This window comes from Bos indicus, chromosome 15 (assembly GCF_029378745.1).
Source record: "Bos indicus isolate NIAB-ARS_2022 breed Sahiwal x Tharparkar chromosome 15, NIAB-ARS_B.indTharparkar_mat_pri_1.0, whole genome shotgun sequence".
Taxonomy (NCBI): Eukaryota; Metazoa; Chordata; class Mammalia; order Artiodactyla; family Bovidae; genus Bos; species Bos indicus.
In genome coordinates, this window is record NC_091774.1 from 53,041,877 (window position 1) to 53,063,918 (window position 22,042).

A 22,042-nucleotide genomic window follows, 5' to 3' on the forward strand; every position below is an offset into this window, starting at 1 on the left:
TTGGCAATATCAGGGATGTGCTCTAGTTTATCTGTCACAACAAACCAAAAAACCTCATTAGGCTCAACATCACCTGTGCAGTATTTTTGTTAAAAATTTAACCTAAATCTAATCATGAAGAAAAAAACCTGGATTATTCGAAAAAGCTTTTTATGAGACAAGTAACCAGGTAAGTAAAACAGGTGAGAGAAATCAAATGGAGCAAACTTTCAGTTACAAAATAAATGAGTCGTAGGGATGAAATGTACGGTTGTGAATATATATACTTATAAAATCTATTCACTATTATTTATACTTGTAAATACTTCAGAATATTGTGAATATTATTTTCTCACAGAATGTTCATAAACTTCTTTGTAGTAAGAAGCAACTCAGTTCCTCATCTGAAGATTCAAATGGAGTAAAAGGAGGGAAAAAGTGAGAGAGCCAAAGAAGAGGAGAACGCAGGGATACCAATGCTTCTCTCCAACAACCATATCTGCCCGTAAGCCAAAGAAGGATGAGAGGATGGGGACCTCCTCTTGCCAGCTTACCTGTGCATACTCTCTTTCAATAGCAGCCTTCTTCTGACTGAATGTCCTAAAAACACAAATAAAAGTAAAAATTCGTTACCGAAAAAATAATAATAATTTTATGCAAAGTTATCAACATACCCTCAAACACTGTTTCATAAGCTGTGTTGAGGGAAGGCACAATATGTCAATGATCTATGTATCTAAGAATACCACTGACACCATAGACTGGAGTTAAGACAATCTTAGGACATTCAAATCCTAGCTCCACCACTTATTAGCTGTATGACCTTGGTCAAGTCACTTGATTTCTCTGTGCCTCAGGTTTCTATTTGGTAAAATGGGTATAGTATCTACCTCATAGGGATAATGTAAAATTTAATAAATGACAATATATAAAGTGCTCAAAATAGTGTCTAGCACAGAGTAAAAGACAGGTGTGGATATATGTGTGTGTGTGCACGTTAGCTACTGTCATCAGTATGGCTAGTGCATAGTAGGTATAAAAATGTTTACTGAATATAACATAGAGGGAACCACAGAAAACAAGACAAAAATCAAGTTTTTATCAGCTTCTCAACATGAAATAGTCAAATAATTTCCTTCATTCTAGTCTTTTATAAGAGTCAACAAAGTACAAGGGGACCACATGTTATAGTATGATGAGAGCCTTTTTCACACATGTATTATATTTCATAGATTTTACAGTAAACAATTTTGACAAGTTCCTCTGTCCATGGGATTCTCCAGGCATGAATACTAGAGTGGGTTGCCATGCCCTTCTCCAAGGGATCTTCCCAACCCAGGAATCGAACCCACATCTCTTGCATCTCCTGGATTGGCAGGTAAATTCTTTACCACTAGCACCACCAGGGAAGCCCCATTTTATGATATTATTATTCATTTTTTAAGTAATTAGCAGTATTTTCTTCTATCTTAACAGTACATGAAATACCAGTGGACCTTACAAACCACCGCTAGTGGTAAAGAATCTGCCTGCAATGCAGGAGACCCAGGTTCAATCCCTGGGTCAGGAAGATCCCCTGGAGAAGGGAATGGCTACCCATTCCAGTGTTCTTGCCTGGAGAATTCCATGGACAGAGAGGATCCTGGTGGGCTGCTACAGTCCATGGGGTTGCAAAGAGTCCAACTCGACTCAGCAACTTTTCACTTTCACTTTTTACAAACCACAGGCAAGGTAGAGTCAATGAAACATGATAACATTAACAATTTACCTTGAATATATTGAGTTTAACTGGAGGACGGCATGGCAACCCACTCCAGTATTCTTCCCTGGAGAATCCCATAGACAGAAGACCCTGGTGGGCTACAGTGCATCAGATCACAAAGAGTTGGACATGACTGAAGCAACTTAGCACACATGCATGCATATTGGGTTTAAAGGCTTTTCTCTGAGGTGTCAGGTATCTGTGTTCTTAAAAACACTTCAATAAGGCAGAGATATCAAAGTGAAAAGTGAAAAATATACAGAAAAGAGCTGGAATAGAAAAAAAGCAATAAAACAAAACTCATTTTAATAATTATTTAAATTTACCAACATAACTATTCATCTCATATAAAAACTGAAAGTATTTAAGACTTTGCTACATTTGTTTTGGATGAATAACTATTATTTAAATTTAAAAAGGAAGGAAATTCTGACATACACAACAACACAAATGAACTGTGAGATCTCTGAGATCATTATGCTGAGTGAAATAAATCAGTCACAAGAAGACAAATACTGTATGTTATCATTTATGTAAGATTTGACTTAGAGCAGTCAAAATCACATGGACACAAAGTAGAATGGTAGTTTCCAGGAGCTAAGAAGAGGGGATAAAGTAGTTATTACTTAAGAAGCACAGAGTTTCAGTTTTGCAAGATGCAGAGAGTCCTGAAGATGGATGGTCGTGGCAGTGGAACAAAATGAATGTACTTAACAGCACTAAACTCTACACTTATAAACAGTTAAGATAGCAAATTTTTTTATGGATTTTACCATAGGGGAAACAGTGGAAACAGTGGCTGACTTTATTTTTTGGGGCTCCAAAATCATTGCTGATGGTGATTGCAGCCATGAAATTAAAAGATGCTTACTACTTGGAAGGAAAGTTATGACCAACCTAGACCGCATATTAAAAAGCAGAGACATTACTTTGCCAACAAAGGTCTGTCTAGTCAAGGCTATGGTTTTTCCAGTGGTCGTGTGTGGATGTGAGAGTTGGACTATAAAGAAAGCTGAGCACAGAAGAATTGATGCTTTTGAACTGTGGTGTTGGAGAAGACTCTTGAGAGTCCCCTGGACTGCAAGAAGATCCAACCAGTCCATCCTAAAGGAAATCAGTCCTGGGTGTTCATTGGAAGGACTGATGTTGAAGCTGAAGCTCCAATACTTTGGCCACCTCGTGCGAATAGCTGACTCATTGGAAAAGACCCTAATGCTGGGATGGATTAGAGGCAGGAGGAGAAGGGGAGGACAGAGGATGAGATAGCTGGATGGCATCACCGACTTGATGGACATGAGTTTGGGTAGACTCCAGGAGTTGGTGATGGACAGGGAGGCCTGGTGTGCTGCGATTCATGGGGTCGCAGAGAGTCAGACATGACTGAATGACTGAACTGAACTGAACTGATAGCAAGAGAATAGAGCAAAAAATCTTCTGATAATCTTCATATAAGACGTAAAGGCATTTGTTAATAGTCAACATCAGTTTCTCATAAAATCTCTTTTAAAATATTAATGGCTGCTATTACTAAAAGATGAACAAAAACAAGTGCCAACAAGGACCTAGAGAACTGAAAACTCTCATACAGTGCTTACAGCAATGTAACATGGGACACCTGTTTTAGAAAATAGTCTGTTAAGTGAGGAGGTCTTAGGAGGCCTCCAGATCTGCAATTGGTATCAGGAGTGAGAGTTGTCTAGGGACTCCCTAACTCTGTAATTCATCACCAGGATAAGCAGAACACCTAAGAACATCCAATTTATTAATGGTGGTAGTAGAGATGGGACATCAAAACCATAATGATGAATATTAAAAATAAACACACCCACCACAATGGCTAAAATTAAAAAGACTGATAAGTATCATAAAACGCAATGAAACTCTACATGTTGTTTGTGGGAATATAAAATGGTACAACCATTTTGAGGGAAAAGAAAAAAATATATTCTTACGTAACTAAACATCCATCTTGACATATTTCTAATGCTAGAAATTTACCAAGAGAAATGATAACAAATGTCCACAAAAACACTTAACAAAAATATTTATAGCACTTTTATTCATAAATAGCCCTAAACAGGAAATTATACCAGTGGGACAGTAGGCCAACAAACAGTGATACATTCTTACAGTGGAATAAAACTGAGCAAGAAAAACAAATGAACTGTAAGATGATCACCACATTTCTACTACTCTGAGTTAGTTGACCTCTTATTTTACAAATAACAAAGTTGAACAATAACATCAGAATAAAAAATCATTCATTAGCACAGATAGCAAACTGGGGTAAGGGAACTACTAGTTATTTATCAGGACACTGGTGACTCTTTCATAAAGAAAACTTTACAGTTTTGTCCTGGAATATAGCACCTGTTTTTAGAGATATTATTACCAAAAATATGGCAATAGCATTAAAATGATGACATGAGAATACAAAAAAAAAAGTTTATTTTGAACAAGGCAAGTAGAATGAACAACTGAAGTTATACAAATCTGACAGAGAGAAAATTATTTTGCTCCTAATAAAAAATATTAATTCACCAACAACATTCATTGAGCATCTTCTGAATTTCAGGTATTCTACTAAATATGCACTGGGTGTGTAAAAATGAATGAGACATGGACTCTGCTCTCAAGGTATTTATCAGTATAAGATAAACAAATGATGCCAAGATCCACAAATACTATAGGCATAGAGTGAAAAGTAGAAAGCATTTTTATTTCTTATTAATTAGGTAACCTTGGGCAAGTTAATTTTCCTGATCATGTTTCAGTTTCCTATCATGAAATAGGAATAAAAAGAACATCTATCTCATATAGGATTATTATGAGGATTAAATGAGTACATATTGGTAAAGCACTTAGACTTGGTACACAGCAAACACTAGAAAAGTATTTACTAAGTGAAAATATCACACCCATAGTTTATAATTATGAAATTTAATCCAGTTAAAATATTAAATATGCAAAGCACTACCAAAAAATATATTTAAAGTACTTCTGGTCTTAAATAATAAAGTCAGAATCTCCCTTCTCCTCTCAGAAATTACCCAAAAGCAACAAATAGAATAAAAAACAAAATGCAAACATGATCTCCAATAAAACTAGGAAACATGAAATGTAAGTGGAAGAGAGGCCTGAGGAGAGACAATTAAATTGGAGAAAGAGGGTAAAATATAAGGCACGAGGTTACAAAACTCAAAAAGATGTGGGGAGTACATTTCTTCAACTGCACTTACTGAGGTATAAAATTTAAACCACATTCCCAACAACAAGAACAAGGGACATAGGCTGGTGGAGGAAGCTTTGCTGTTTAGTTTGAAGAAATAGAGGAGAAAGTATTAAATTAGAAATCACACAAACAATTTACACTGGTAGAAATTAGATTGCTGGTGTAGTAGGAAAAAAATATGAGAGAGCCTGTACTATGCATGGTCCTGCAGTAGCCAACCTTCTCCGGCTGAGGAGAAATAAAACAACTCATACACTCAACCCTGGTACAACAAAAATGACTGTAAATGTGAAAGACTGTAACTTCCCTAAAAAGTTGGTATTCTAAAAAGTTTGGTATCCTAGAAAGTTGTACAGGAAAAACCCTGTTCATTCAAAAATAACCCCAAAGGGAGCAAGAATAGATCTATGCAAATATAAAATTTTAAGAAGAAAAAAAGGCACAAGAAAAAGAGAGTAGCTGAGAAACATTCATGAGAAAAGTGCTGCCAGAGAGCAGATGAATTTTTAAAACTTAAAAAACAAACCAAAAACCCCAGTGAGGCAAACACTGCTTCCAGATATGCTTATAGAGTGTCAAAAAGTCACAAGAGAGAAGCAGTGGTGAGAGTGGGCTGCCAGGCTTGTCCCCTTAGGAGGAAAGCTTTTTAGCCTTTCACCACTGAGTATAATGTTACTTGTGGGTTTTTCATATGTGCCCTTTATCATATTAAGGAAGCTTCCTTCAATTCCTAGTTTACTGAGTGTTTTTACCATGAAAGGGTACTGAATTTTGTCAAATGCTTTTTCTGCCTCTACTGAAATGTTCATGTGATTTTTTTTCTCCTTTCATTCTATTCCTTGATTTTTTTATGTTGAACTTTTGCATTCCTGAATCAATTTTTCTTTGTCATAGTGTATAACCCTTCTAATGTGTTGTTGGACTCAGTTTGCTAGTATTTGTTAAGGATTTTTACATCAATGTTCATATGGGATACTGATCTGTAGTTTTTTGTGGTATCTTTGACTGGTTATCAAGGTAATAAGGACATCATAGAGTTAGGCGTGTTCCCTCATTTTCTGTTTTTTTGAAGATTCTGAAAAGGACTGATGTTCTTTAACCAGTTCTTCTTTAACCATAAGGTAAAATTCAAGCATGAATTTTAGTCCTCTCACTCACATCAGAACATGAGTACTAGAAAAACCTAATGATACCAAAAATTGAATGTAAGTACCTTCCTAAGGCCCACTGACTAATACCATCACATTAGTATTGGTTAAGATTTCAGCAAGTGCTCTAACAGTGACAAGGGGGATATATGGATACATAAGAGCTGGTTCACTTCATGGTACAGCAGAAACTAACATAAGATTGTGAAGCAACTATAGCCAAATTTAGAAAAATGTATTGACAGAATTTGTTGAGATAAAAGTAAAGATATTACATGTGAGCCTCGCTCCGAAGAAGAGGGACAAGATTCCTCCCCATCGGTTACAGCTTCCTCGGGAAACTGAAATATGAGTGATGTACGCAGAGTCCTCATACCATGCAGTGGTCCCATAGTGAAACCCACTCATTAAGACTTGCTCTCACCTGGGGTGGAGGGTGGACAGGTCATGAAGAATTGGCCATTCAGTGATCTGAATATCCACAGTGGTCTCAGACTAACAAAGGAGAAACTGAGCCACTTAAGAGGGCTGAAATGACTCGAGGGTGACTCCTAGAGGAATTAAACTCACAAGTAGCACACTGATTTTTGTTTGAAACATTATTAGTTTTAAATCTGTTTTCCAGATATAAGGAAATCCCTCCCCTCAAGCTAATTATGACTTACAGAAATTTGGCAATTATACCTTTGTAAGCAGAATTGAAACATTTATCTTTTTCCTCTACCTGATCCTCCCAGAAGCTGAAAACGCTCAAGTTACCAGCAGTTTTATCAGATAAATTAGGAAGGCCATCTCCTAACAGGGGCAAGAATCTCAAGGTATTTCAGTTCAGTTCAGTCGCTCGGTCATGTCTGACTCTCTGCGACCCCATGAATCACAGCACGCCAGGCCTCCCTGTCCATCACCAACTCCTGGAGTCTACCCAAACTCATGTCCATCAAGTCGGTGATGCCATCCAGCTATCTCATCCTCTGTCCTCCCCTTCTCCTCCTGCCTCTAATCCATCCCAGCATTAGGGTCTTTTCCAATGAGTCAACTCTTTGCATGAGGTGGCCAAAGTATTGGAGTTTCAGCTTCAACATCAGTCCTTCCAATGAACACCCAGGACTGATCTTCTTTAGGATGGACTGGTTGGACCTCCTTGCAGTCCAAGGGACTCTCAAGAGTCTTCTCCAACACCACAGTTCAAAAGCATCAATTCTTCGGCACTCAGCTTTCTTCACAGCTTTCTCACATCCGTACATGACTACTGGAAAAACCATAGCCTTGACTAGATGGACCTTTGTTGGCAAAGTAATGTCTCTGCTTTTAAATATGCTATCTAGGTTGGTCATAACTTTCCTTCCAAGGAGTAAGCGTCTTTTAATTTCATGGCTGCAGTGACCATCTGCAGTGATTTCGGAGCCCAAAAAAATAAAATCTGACACTGTTTCCACTGTTTCCCCATCTATTTCCCATGAAGTGATGGAACCAGATGCCAAGATCTTAGTTTTCTGAATGTTGAGCTTTAAGCCAACTTTTTCACTCTCCTCCTTCACTTTCATCAAGAGGCTTTTTAGTTCCTCTTCACTTTCTGCCATAAGGGTGGTACCATCTGCATATCTGAGGTTATTGATATTTCTCCCGGCAATCTTGATTCCAGCTTGTGCTTCTTCCAGTCCAGCGTTTCTCATGATGTACTCTGCATAGAAGTTAAATAAGCAGGATGACAATATACAGCCTTGACGTACTCCTTTTCCTATTTGGAATCAGTCTGTTTTTCCAGCAGGTCCAGTTCTAACTGTTGCTCCCTGACCTGCATACAGGTTTCTCAAGAGACAGGTCAGATGGTCTGGTATTGCCATCTCTTTAAGAATTTTCCACAGTTTATTGTGATCCACACGCACTTGGGGGACTTCAAAAAGGGAGGAATTCACCTAGATCTGAAGGTGAAATATGTGACAGGCCTTTGGCATGGCTTTCCTGGATCTAAGTGGCCAGAAAAGCTGGCTTCTTTTACTTTTAAAAAGTTTAATCTGAAATTCCTTATAAAAAGTTTCAGCAAAGCCAATTTTTAAAAACCCCATGTGATCAATTATATAAATCATCAGGCCAAGTTTATTGAAACCAGATTTATTTTGCAAACAAATGAGTCTTAATTTGGCTATATTCAGTAGAAACGAGGGTAATTTTGAGAGAGAAAAGTATTATGTTTCAGTGGATATTAAACTCTAGGTTTGTTAATTGAGGTCTGTATTTACTACCTAAGACTTACTTCTCCGACAGCTCCTTGCTGTTATGTTTTATTATTGTAAAAAATAAAGTCTATTAAAAGTTTAATTGAATTATTAAAATTTTGTTTGTTTCTAAAGCTTATCTAAATAATCTTTGGATGAAAATCAGATGCCCATGACCTGAAACCACGGTATTGTGTATACTAGAAGAGACATAATTTAAAGAGCAATCTCTCACCTAGATGGAGGACACATCAAATACTCTTAACTACCTCCTGCACAGCAAAACTGAAGGGAACAGACTCTTGAATTAATATTTACACTTAGAACAAGTCCCTGCATGGATTGGCCTATAGAGAGGGTAGCTGACCTTAAAACAAGGCCCAAACAGAGAAGACACTACCAAGCCAGGATGAGAAGATGACAACATCTGAAGTAGACAGGTGATCCAAGATGCAAGACCAGGCCTGTATACCAATTACTTTGGTAACTGCTCACATCTTTGCTTGCTAACTAAATGCATTTCACAACCTTATACACAGTTAAAGTTAATCTAATTGTTAGCTTTATGGTCAATTACCTGTATCCAGTACTTTCGGGCTACCCTGGTGGATTTCTCCACTCCAAGGCTCTAACTGAATAGCCCTTAGGAAATTTGCTCTAGAAAAAAGATATAATTCTGTTCAGGCAACTAGCCGATGTTATTAGGTGGGATACCCTCACCTGGCCAATTAATAATACCTGCTGTGTATGACCCTGGCCATAAACACAAATTTGTTTTCAGGGTCACTCAAACTCAATCAGAACAACAAGCAAAATTTCAGCCAAAGAATATAACCTCCCTCAATTGTGGAATGGATTTATGTGGTTAACACCAGGCTGCAGTCATTTAGATTTAAGATTCCCCTCATGTTGGGAATCAAGAAACCATATTAATAATACTAGGAAATTGGGCTGGGTGCCTATGAATAATACCAAAATATAATCTCCCCAAAGATAAGGATTGGTACAGAACAGGCTAAGTAAAATGATCTGAGAATACACTAGGCAACACCTAGCAGAAGTTCTTGGCTTAAATTCTTATGACCTTACTAACACTACTAGCTATATTATTTGTATTTTGCCTGTTTTGCAAAATTATTCTTTCTTGCATTACCAAATGTGTGCATGAGCCTCTGATAAAATGACTACTAGGTGACTTGAAGCAGCTGACTAAATAGTTCTATATAAGGTCAATGATTGTAACAGTTTACATATGGGAAGAAGCAACAGAGGGAATCATTTCCTGGACCATACCAGGTGGTGTGACAGGTGGTCCAGAGACTTCAGCTACTATTAACAGGACCTAGTCCAGTAAATGGAGAAGGCGATGGCACCCCACTCCAGTACTCTTGCCTGGAAAATCCCACGGACGGAGGAGCCTGGTAGGCTGCAGTCCATGGGGTCGCTGGGAGTCGGATGCGACTGAGCGACTTCACTTTCACTTTTCACTTTCATGCATTGGAGAAGGAAATGGCAACCCACTCCAGTGTTCTTGCCTGGAGAATCCCAGGGACGGGGGAGCCTGGTGTGGGCTGCCGTCTATGGGGTCGCACAGAGTTGGACACGACTGAAGTGACTTAGCAGCAGCAGCAGCAGTCCAGTAAAAGCGCATTTTGTGACTATCAACAAAATCCCTGCCTCACCTAGGAATGAGCATTCCTAGCACCATGGGACAAAACAGAAATGGTCATGAAGTGCCTCCCAAACCAAAGTAGAATTTATGACAATGAGGGGACTGAGCTAACCAAAAATTGTCCCTTACCATCTGCCTCTACAAGGATTAGGTCACTGCCAACACAGCTGCTAAACTTCAAACAGCCTGAAAGGAGTTCAAGGTGGAGATAAGGAATCAGGCACTCTGTTCTCTGGAAAAAACTGGCAGAACAGGACTTCTAAAGTCCTGTTAGTTAGATATCTTCAGGAGAAGATTTTATGAGCCCGATTTCTTACATTTTCTCCCATCTAGAAAAGCACTAAAATCATTAACAGAGACATCTGCTTCTTGTGACTAGTAGCAACCTTCTTGTGACTAGCAGCAACCTTCTACCAAAATGTATGCTTAATTGCACATATCGCCCTTCACCAAAATCACATACAGCTGATCTTTCCTCTTACCTCCTCAGAGCGGTTCCTTGGGGCTATCTGAGAGGCTATCTTCCAAACTATAATCCTCATTTTGCCCCCAAACTGTACTTCTAACAAGTTCCTAGTCGGTACAGATACTACTAATCTAGGAAACACACTTTGAGAATCAGAGAATTAAAATTATAAAACTACTCATCCTTCCTTGTTTCACCAAAAACAAAATAATTAAGTCATTATAGATATAGTTTTAAAAATCATGTACACATGAAAGGAAGAAAAACAATAACAAAGGAGACCAGCACCTTCTTACTAATCTAACAAGGTTTTGTTAAAAGTAAAATAAACTTGAAAAGTCACACATTATTTCGCTGACATGTTCTCTTTTTTCGCCTGCACCATGTGGCATGTGGGATCTCAATTCCCCGACCAGGGACTGAACCTGCATCCTTTGCAGTAAAAGCATAGCGTCTTAACCACTGGACTGCCAGGGAAGTCCTTTGTGGACATTTTCAACCTACAAATAATCTATTCAGGACTGACTGTCCAACTGATAATTCTAAACATCTTAGAAATCCACCTCTCCTATAGCATCTCTTAGCCAAGGGAATATTTCCTGGAATGCCTAAGGTCAGGAAGAAGATCTGAAATGTGTATTAGGCAACTCCTATAACACCAGTTCTCATCTTTATTTACAAATATGAATAATCTGTGATGCCTTTAAATACATATATGCCCAGATCTCTCCCCCAAATCAACCAACTGTGATTCTTAAGAGTATGTGTGTTAGTTGCTCAGTTGTGTCTGACTCTCTGCAATCCCATGGACTGTGGCTCGCCAGGCCCCTCCATCCATGGGACCCTCCAGGCAAGAAAACTAGAGTGGGTCACCATTTCCTATTCCATCTTAAGAGTAGGGCCAATCATTTGTAACGTACACAGGTGATTCTTCCTTATACAATGCATTGTTAGCACCTATATCTGAATAACCTATGTTTAATTCAGAGAATTCAAAACTATTTCAAAGAAGGCAATGTCATCAAATTGTGATGGCAATATTCAAAAATCTGGAAAAACTCTATGATCTTCCTCATCACATAACTATCTTTCCTCCTTTCCCTGCCCCCTACTTCCAAACACAAGAGCTGGGGAACATAACTTCTCAGAGTGATTAAATGCAGCCTAAAATAGAGCTGCTTTTTCTCTAGTTACATGTGTTAATCAACTGACATATTAATTGGGCATCTTTAAATTTCTTTGCCTTTAAGCTGTTGATGTACTTTGTCTCTTTATGTATAAATAAAGAGAACTAATGTCAAAATTAATTACCTGAAAACAGATAATTTTATCACAAAGAAATGGAAACCAAGCTTGTCATGAATAGGCCCTAAGGGGAAAAAAAAGGACTTCCTTGGTGGTCCAGTGGCTAAAACTCCAAGCTCCTAATGCAAGGGTCTGGGGTTCGATTCCTGGTTAGGGAACTAGAGCCCATATGCTGCAACCAAGATCCGGTGAAGCCTAATAAATAAGTTAAAAAAAAAAAATAGGCCCTAAGATGAGACAGTCACAAGAATTCTTCCAATGCATTTTATCATAACATCCTTTAAATAGCATCAGTTCAGTTCAGTAAAAGTTGCATGATAACAGATTACTATGTCCTCTCATTTTTCAAAATGTTGATCTCATGGCACATGTGCACACTCACACAAAAGACCTGAATGAAAGTATTAAAAAATCCCACCTAAAACTGCATTTTTAAGTTAGAAAAAAAAAGTTACCGTTCATTAAGATTTATCAATATTAACCAAGTTGCCAAATCATTTTGTCAGGAGATCCATAATCAAGTTCACCATTGAATACCATGACTCTAAATGTTTCCATTTATGATATATCGTGTTTAAGATCCAATTTAAGATGCCAAGTCTTCTTTGCCAGGAAAAGAGTGGGAAACATTCATTAGTCAGATAATCTTTTATTGAAATGGAACACACATTCTTTTGAGATCATGGCAAAGAACAAATATCAAACAATTTAATTAAATGAAAATTTTTATTTCTAAAGGATGCAAATTAAAGCAAACAATCTCCTACTATTTGTCTTTAAATATCATTAGTGCAAGATATATCTTATTCCTCACACTTGAATTACACTGTACATTTAAAAGATAGTACATCATAAATTTTTCACAGCTTTCAGCCTGACAGTTACTCATAAAATTAAACAGTGACGTCTTTTTCCTCGCTTTCTCCTTCCTTAAAACAACACTGATATATAACATATAGGAGGTGTGAAGACTTAAATTTTAGTACATGTGCTAATATATCAAGACTAGACCAAATGTCAAAAGATGCTATATTAACAAAAAAGGCCATCGTCAAAGCCATTTTTTAAGCCTTAACAAAGTTTTACAATTTGCTACTATTATTCTTCTATATTTTTTATAAAGTATGAAATGAAACTTTGAAAATATGATTATTTTCCTAAAAGTAAATATACAACTATTCTTTCCTCAGGAAAGTATTTGTCCTCATGCATATAAAATGAAACAATGTAATTGGCTAATAAGCACCTATTTCCTAAATAAAAAGCATTTCAATACTTTCATAACATTAGCTTCAAACATTTAAATAGTAATCTTTTATTAAAGTGAATTTACTAATATAAAGTATCATGAGAATATACACATTTCTACCACCCAGTATGAGCTGATTCTAAGCTATTTGTGGAATATATTTTATTTTAGGTACATTGGCAGAAGGTTAAAAATAAACATCATTAGGTGGCCAGAAAAAATCTTGGTATATAGCAGGACTTTAGCTCTATTCAGAAATGGTATCCTTCACCCTGTGACCACAAAACATCCTGGTCTTAACTTATAAAACAACCCAAAAAAAGGGCATTTTTGACTATGGAAGTATTTCAAAATATAACCTAACCTAGATATCATTATTGGAAGAGCCAAGAGATCTTTAAAACTCCATTTTTTCACGTAGTACTTCTATAATCCTGGATCAGAAAAACCATGAAATTCCACCCAGTGGACCTTCTTCCATCCTGTACTAATTAGCCAGACTGAAAGATTTGCAAGGCACTGAATCTTACACTTCTTCTTTGGTATCTATTCTAAGTAGTAACTCTTGAAACAAAGACACTCCCTCCCAAATATCTAGACATGTAGGCACTAAAAATGCTGTGCCCCATTTATTTAAAATAATCCTGAAAGATGTCTGCCTTCTACTTTTAAGAGAACTGAGTACAACTATCAAAACTAGGGAAACCATGTTCCTATATTCACTGGATTTCTGCCCAAATCTAATAAAGACTGAGAAAATATCTACATAGGTGCTGTCACTGCTCGGAAACACTATGAAATTTCACTTGATTTCAAACAATATATACCAGTAATTTTCAATGAAACACAGAACTTAAATTTTAAAATCAGGCATACACACAGGTTCAAACCCAGATATTTCATCACTCAGTACTCTGATCTTGGGCAAGTCACTTAACCAATCTGACACTCAGTCTCCTTCTCTATAAACTGGGGGTGATGATGATGACAACAATGATGACAGAATTTATTGTTGCTGGGAGGCTCTGAGATATAACTAATGTACAATCTCACACACTAGTAAAGTAATGCTCAAAATTCTCCAAGCCAGGCTTCAGCAATACGTGAACCGTGAACTTCCTGATGTTCAAGCTGGTTTTAGAAAAGGCAGAGGAACCAGAGATCAAATTGCCAACATCCGCTGGATCACCAAAAAAACAAGACAGTTCCAGAAAAACATCTATTTCTGCTTTATTGACTATGCCAAAGCCTTTGACTGCGTGGATCACCACAAACTGTGGAAAATTCTGAAAGAGATGGGCATACCAGACCACCTGACCTGCCTCTTGAGAAATACGTATGCAGGTCAGGAAGCAACAGTTAGAACTGGACATGGAACAACACACTGGTTCCAAACTGGGAGAGGAGTACGTCAAGGCTATATATATATATTGTCACCCTGCTTACTTAACTTATATGCAGAGTACATCATGAGAAACGCTGGACTGGGGTGAGGCACAAGCTGGAATCAAGATTGCCGGGAGAAATATCAATAACCTCAGATACGCAGATGACACGGCCCTTATGGCAGAAAGTGAAGAACTCAAGAGCCTCTTGATGAAAGTGAAAAAGGAGAATGAAAAAGTTGGCTTAAAGCTCAACATTCAAAAAACGAAGATCATGGCATCCGGTCCCATCACTTCATGGCAAATAGATGGGAAACAGTGGAAACAGTGGCTGTCTTTATTTTTGGGGGCTCCAAAATCACTGCAGATGGTGACTACAACCATGAAATTAAAAGACGCTTACTCCTTGGAAGGAAAGTTATGACCAACCTAGACAGCAGAGACACTACTTTGCCAACAAAGGTCTGTCTCGTCAAGGCTACGGTTTTTGCAGTAGTCATGTATGGATGTGAGAGTTGGACTATTAAGAAGGCTGAGCACAGAAGAATTGATGCTTTTGAACTGTGGTGTTGGAGAAGACTCTTGAGAGTCCCTTGGACAGCAAGGAGGTCCAACCAGTCCATCCTTAAGGGAATCAGTCCTGAATATTCATTGGAAGGACTGATGCTGAAGCGGAAACTCCAATACTTTGGCCACCTGATGCAAAGAGCTGACTCATTTGAGAAGACCCTGATGCTGGGAAAGATTGAAGGCAGGAGGAGAAGGGGACAACAGAGGATGAGATGGTTGGGTGGCATCACCAACTCAATGGAGATGAGTTTGAGTAGACTCCAGGAGTTGGTGATGGACAGGGAGGCCTGGTGTGCTGTGGTCCATGGCATCACGAAGAGTCAGACACAACTGAGTGACTAAACTGAACTGACAACAACTAGTGTTGACAAGAACATGGAGAAATTAGAAAAATATATCGTTGTAGGAATATAAAATGGTATAGTCCCTGTTTGGTAAACAGTCTGGAAGTTCCTTGAACATTTAGAGAAAAAAGGGACTTCCCTAACTGTCTAGTAGTTAAGACCCTGTGCTTCCACTGCAGGGGGAACAGGTTTGATCCCTGGTCAGAGAACTAAAATCCTGCATGCCATGCAGCCAAATAAATAAATAAAAATACAGACAGAATAAAAAAATATCACCAAGTAAGTCCACAAGTAGGTATATTTTCAAAAGAAATGAAAATAGGACTTCCCTCGTAGTCCAGTGATTAAGAATCTGCCTGCCAATTCAGGGGACACGGGTTCAACTCCTGGTCCAGGAAGATTTCACATGTAGTGTGGCAGGTTAAGCCTATGTTCCATAACTACTGAGCCTGCAGTACTGAAGTCCATGCACCTAAAGCCTGTGCTTTACAATAAGAGAGGCCCACAGTGAGAAGCCCACATACCACAACAAAGAGTAGCCATAACTCACCACAATTAGAGAAGACTCAGCACAGCCAAAAATAAACAAATTAAAAAATCAATCTATTCAAAGTGCCTTGCTGTTAAAAAAAAAAAAAAAAAAAAGTAAAGACACACGTATATGGGAAAAACATGTACATGAATGTTCCCAGAAAGCTTATTCATTATAGCCAAAAGTGAAACAACCCAAACATCCATCAACTAATGAATGGATAAATGAAATGTGGTATATCCTAGAAATAAAAGCAAAAATAAACAAAGGGGATCTAAACAAACTCACAAGCTTTTGCACAGCAAAGGAAATGTATTCAAAATGAAAGACCACCTACAGAATGGTGAGAAATATTTCCCAGAGAGAAAATATCTGCAAATGCTGTGACAAAAAAGGGTTTAATTTCTGAAATATACAAATAGATCAAACAGCTCAATATCAAAAAAGCAAAAAAATCAAAAATTGGGCAGAAGACTTAAACAGACATTTCTCCAAAGAAGACATACAGATGGCCAACAAGCATATGGAAAGATGCTCAACAATGTTGACTATTAGAGAAATACAAATCAAAACTACAATGAGGTATCACTTCACACTGGTCAGAATGGCTATCATCAAAAGCCTACAAATAATACTGCTGGAGAGGATGTGGAGAAAAGGGAACACTTCAGAGCACTTCAAACTGTTGGTGGAAATGTAAACTGATACAGCTGCTATGGAAAGCAGTATGGCGGTTCCACAAAAAACTAAAAGCAGAGCTACCATACGACCTGGCAATCCCACCTGCAAGCAAACATCCAGGGAAAACTCTTAATTTGAAAAGATACATGCACCTCAATGTTCACAGCAGCACTATTTACAGTACGTATGAAAACAACCTAAATGCCCATCAACAAATGAATGGATAAAGCAGATATGGCATATAAATAAAATGGAATATCTTTCAGTCATAAAAAAGAATGAAAAATGCCATTTGCAGCAGCATGGATGGACTTGAAGATTATTATACTAAGTAAAATCCGACAGAGAAAGGCAAATATCCTATGATATCACTTATATAAGAAATCTAAAAAATGATACAAATGAACTTATTTAAAAAACATAAACAGACGACACAGAAAACAGAGTTACCAAAGGGAAAAAAAGGGCTGAGAGCGATAAATTAGGAGTGTTAACAAGTACTCACTACTATATATAAAATAGATAAACGGGACTTCCCTGGTGGTCCAGTGGTTAAGAATCCACCCTGTAATGAAGGAGACCAGGGTTCAATCTCTGGTCAGGGAACTATGATCCCAAATGCTGCAGAGCAACTAAGCCCATGCACCACAACTACTGAGCCCAAAAGCTCTGGAGCCTGCTCAACACAACTAGAGAGCCTGTGTCCTGCAACTACTGAGCCCTCAAGCCACAACTAAAGAGTCCATGCACCACAACAAAAGATCACACATGGTGCAACAAAGACCCCACGTGCAGCCAGTAAAACTTGATGCAGCCAAATAAGTAAAATTATAAAAAATAAAGTAGATAAACAACAAGGTCCTACTATATAGCAAAGGGAACTATGTTCAACATCCTACGATGGAAAATGATCTGAAAAGACTACACACACACATACATATGTATATGTGTGTGTGTGTGTGTGTGTGTGTATATATATATATATATATATATAAAACTGAATCACTTTGCTATACAGTACATTGTAAACCAACTACACTTCAATTTTAATAAAGTGTCAAGCCAGCAATCACTACCCAGCAACTATACCCTCAAAATGACTATATGATGAAATTTTCACATAAAACAAAACTAAATTGTCACTAGCAGACCTGAACTTCAAGATACACTAAATGGAAATGCAATTTAAACCACAATGAGATATTACATTACACTTTGTATTAGACTGGTGCAAAAGTAATTGCAGTTTTACACTGCTGAACTTTGCCATTTGATATTGGAATACATTCTTAAATAAATGTGGTTATGTTATATATCATTTTAATGTGCATTTCTTGCTTTATGTCATTTGCTAATGAATTATTACTTGCTGTTTATTTTATATGCATTTTAGACTATGGAAATGATGTTAAACAAAAAGCAAATTTGAGTGATTTTCATATTCAAGTTCAAAATGGGTCATAAAACAACGGAGACAACGCACAACATCAATACATTTGGCCCAGGAACTGCTAACGAACATACAGTGCAGTGGTGGTTCAAGAAGTTTTGCAAAGGAAATGAGAGCCTTGAAGATGAGGAGAGTAGTGGCGGAGCACCAAAAGCTGACAACAATCAGCTGATTACTGATCACTGAAGCTGATCCTCTTATAGCTACACAAGAAGTTGCCCATGAACTCAATGTCGACCATTCTATGGTCATTTGGCATTGGAAGCAAATTGGAAAGATGAAAAAGCTAGATAAGTAGGTACCTCGTGAGCTAACTGCAGATAAAAAAAAAATCATTGTTTTGAAGTGTCATCTTCTCTTATTCTATGCAACAACAATGAACCATTTCTCAATCGGTGGTTATTTGTGACAAAAAGTGGATTTTTATGTGACAACCAGCTCAGTGAATGGACCGAGAAGAGGCTCCAAAGAACTTCCAAAAAAAAAAAAGGTCATGGTCACTGGTGGTCTGCTGCCAGTCTGATCCACTACAGCTCTCTGAATCCTGGTGAAACCATTACATCGGAAAAGTATGCTCAGCAAATAGATGAGATGCACCGAAAACTGCAACGCCTGCAGCCGGCATTGGTCAACAGAAAGGGCCCCATTCTCCACAATGCCCGACTGCACGTGGCACAACCAACACTTAAGTTGAACAAACTGGGCTACGAAGTATTGCCTCATCTGCCACATTCACCTGACCTCTCTCCAACCGACTACCACTTCTTTAAGCATCTCAACAACTTTTTGCAAGCAAAATGCTTCCACAACCAGCAGGAGGCAGAAAATGCTTTCCAAGAGTTCACTGAATCCCAAGGCATGGATTTTTAAGCTACAGGCATAAATAGACTTATTTCTCGTTGGCAAAAATGTGTTGATTGTAATGGTTCCTATTTTGATTAATAAAGATATGTCTGCATCTAGTTATAATGATTTAAAATTCATGGTCCGAAACCACAATTACTTTTCACCAATCTAGTATTATTAACTCAAGATAAACAATGATAGATTAAAAACTCATGGTGTAACACCTAAAACCACCACCTGAAAAAAAGACAGGTATAGCTAAAATTGCAAGAGAAGAAAACGGAATACCAAAAATATTCACTTAGGTCAATAGAGCTGAGAAAACTAGTATATAACATACCTCTACAGTAAAACAGACGAAAAGAATTCCCCAACGAGAAAGTTGGCTAATAATGCAAAATACATTTTACCATAGAAACAATATGTTAAATGATGACTATGATATAAAACCTCTGAATAAAGTTAACTAAAATAAAATTTGAGCCTGGACATGATCTAATCACCCAATGTTTGCTTGTTTCAAGACAAAACAATTAAAAAACACAGAAAGAAAGGAACAGAGTAGTACACAAAGCCTGTTTCTCCCAACTCTGAATTATAACCTGCTTGAGATCAGTCGTTTTACAAACAGAAGTCTGTGAATCAAGTGTTCTTAATATTTGGCATATATTAGAAATAAACTGTAAAGTCTATTAATGATGAAAATAACTTCACTAAATACTAATTAAAGGCCAAAACTGAAAACATAAAATAAAAATAAAGAAAGCCAAAAATGACATTTTATCATCAACTGGCTCCTCTGTCCATGGGATTCTCCAGGCAAGAATACTGGAGTGGGTTGTCATTTCCTTCTCTAGGGGATCTTCCCAACCCAGGGATCGAATCCGGGTCTCCTGCATTGCAGGCAGATGCTTTATCCTCTGAGCCACCAGGGAAGCCCCCAATATAAACTCTTACAGTTTATTATCTCTAACAGACATGCAATAAAATATTTACCAATACTGGACTTCCCTGGTGGTACAGTAGATAGAAATCCATCAGCCAAGACAAGGGACACAGGTTCAATCCCTGGCCTGGGAAGATTCCACATGCTGAGGAACTAGGCCCATGTGCCACAACTACTGAGCCTGAATGCTGCAAATACTGAAGCCCATGCACCCACAGCCTGTGCTCTGCAACAAGAGAAACCACCGCAATGAGAAGCTCGTGCCCTGCAATGAAGAGGAGCCCCCACTCGTCACAATTAGAGAAAGCCCACGACTAGCAACGAAGATGCAGTGCAACCAAAAAAATAAATAAATAAATAAATGCTACATTGACACTTAATGGTAGAGCTTAAAAAAAATTTTGTTTTACCAATACTGAATCATTTAGTTTTAGTTTTAAGAGTATATAATATTTACATAGTTTCAAATTCAAAGTTACACAAAAAGGCATACAATAAAAAGTCTAAGGGACTTCCCTGATCGTCCAGACTTGGCCTCACAATGCAGGGGGCACTGGTTCAATCCCATCGGAGAACTAAGGTCCCACATGTTGTGGGGTATAGCCAAAAATATTTATTTTTAAAAGTCTCTGCCTCTCATCTCCTTCTCCAGCCACCAGTGGAGGGTAAACAACACTAAAATATAATCAAGGGGTATACATTCCCAGTTGTTTCCTGTAGGACCACAGATGTTCTAACACATTTCTTTAACACCAGAAATAACATTTTCTTTTTGAATTGGGATTACTCACAAAACAGAAAACAACCAGATGACAAGATACTCGCACATGAATGCCGAAAATGAAATCAAATGGAATGTAAAGTATAACCAAGACTACTATGAAGAAACAATAAAATGAAATAAAAATAACAGCTAATATTCTATTAAGTTAGTCCTGACCAACACAAGACAGGGAATCTGCAGCAATGGAACGAAGGAGATGGTTGCAAGTTTCTGTGCCTACTTCCCAAACTAGTCACTCAAGAGTCAACAGCACAAACCAGACTTACAAACTAACTCCTGCTTATGCATCAGATCATTCCTCAAGAATGATACCAACAAACAGCATCTGTGAGATTCAAACGGGCATTCAAAGAATTTACAAAGACAAACATCAACTGAGCACCACAGGCCTCCTCAGGTAAAAGGTTTCATACCTTATACATTCAAGACTGAATTGCCAATCCTCAATTATTAGGGTAAATTACTCAGCTAGGAGTAATTCAAGCTCATATTTGTCCTTCCCAGCTTTCAGTTTAGCCACTTTACTACTTATTAATGCTTTCACCTAAAAAGTAAAAGGACTTTAGCAAAAATGGTACTATCTGGAGGGTCCTTAGACCATGATTTCCCCAAATTACCAGAAGGCCCAAAGTGGCAAGATCATTAACCACTCCTGTGTTTTTAAGAGGAGACTCCTAAGAGGCTACTGGCTTACTGGCCCATTTTTTAAGGTAAATGCAAAAACCTGCTCCTGGCCTAAGTCAGTGAACTTCAAAGGAATCGAAAGGAGATACAAATGGTTTCTAAAGAATCTCTTATTCCTAATCTTCTTGGAACAACTGGAATTCTAGCTATATTTTTCATAATCTAACATCAACATATGTTTTACACTTTTATGGGAACTACTAGGAGTAAACTAGAAATGGGTCCCTGTGGCAAACAGGGCAATAAGTAACGTGGAAAAGCTGTATTAGTGCCACCAATATCTGTTTCTTACTGGCAATTACCACTTCTCCAAGAAGGTAATCACATTCCCAGCCTCCTCTGCAGCTAGGCTGCAAGGGCATATGAAGCAAACTCAAGCAACAAGATACAAGGGAAAGTCTTTTGGGAAAATTTCTGGTAGAAATTGTCTTCCCTCGTAAAAGGAAAGGAGGGAAGGTAAGGAGAGAAATTTTGCATAAGGAAAAATTGCACTTCCTCTTTTTCCACCTAATGTTGCATGAGATTAGCATCTTAGAACTGCATATGCCATCTGCAATCACAAGGGGAGTCATTATCAACACATAGAAAGATGGAAGGTACCTAGGACTGCTGAACTTGATGGAGGAAATTCTTCAGCATTACTGAACAGTTTATCCTTGAGGTTCATTACAGTTTTTAATTCACAGGTTAACTCTTTACAGGATGAGTAAGTCAAAGACCATGATTTCTGAACTGATGTTCTTAATTACTTAACAAAATTACATTCCACATGCATCTGTTGAGCATCTACT

General features: G+C 37.8%; 1 protein-coding gene across 2 annotated transcripts in view; it reads right to left on the reverse strand.

Moving 5' to 3' along the window:
- Positions 1-22,042, reverse strand: part of FCHSD2 (FCH and double SH3 domains 2) — a 256,209-nt gene that overhangs the window by 206,106 nt on the left and 28,061 nt on the right. For both annotated transcript variants that reach the window (XM_070767602.1, XM_019975329.2), the window contains exon 3: positions 534-579. In XM_070767602.1, coding sequence (XP_070623703.1) covers positions 534-579 — 46 coding nt within the window. The remainder of the gene's footprint in view (positions 1-533; positions 580-22,042) is intronic.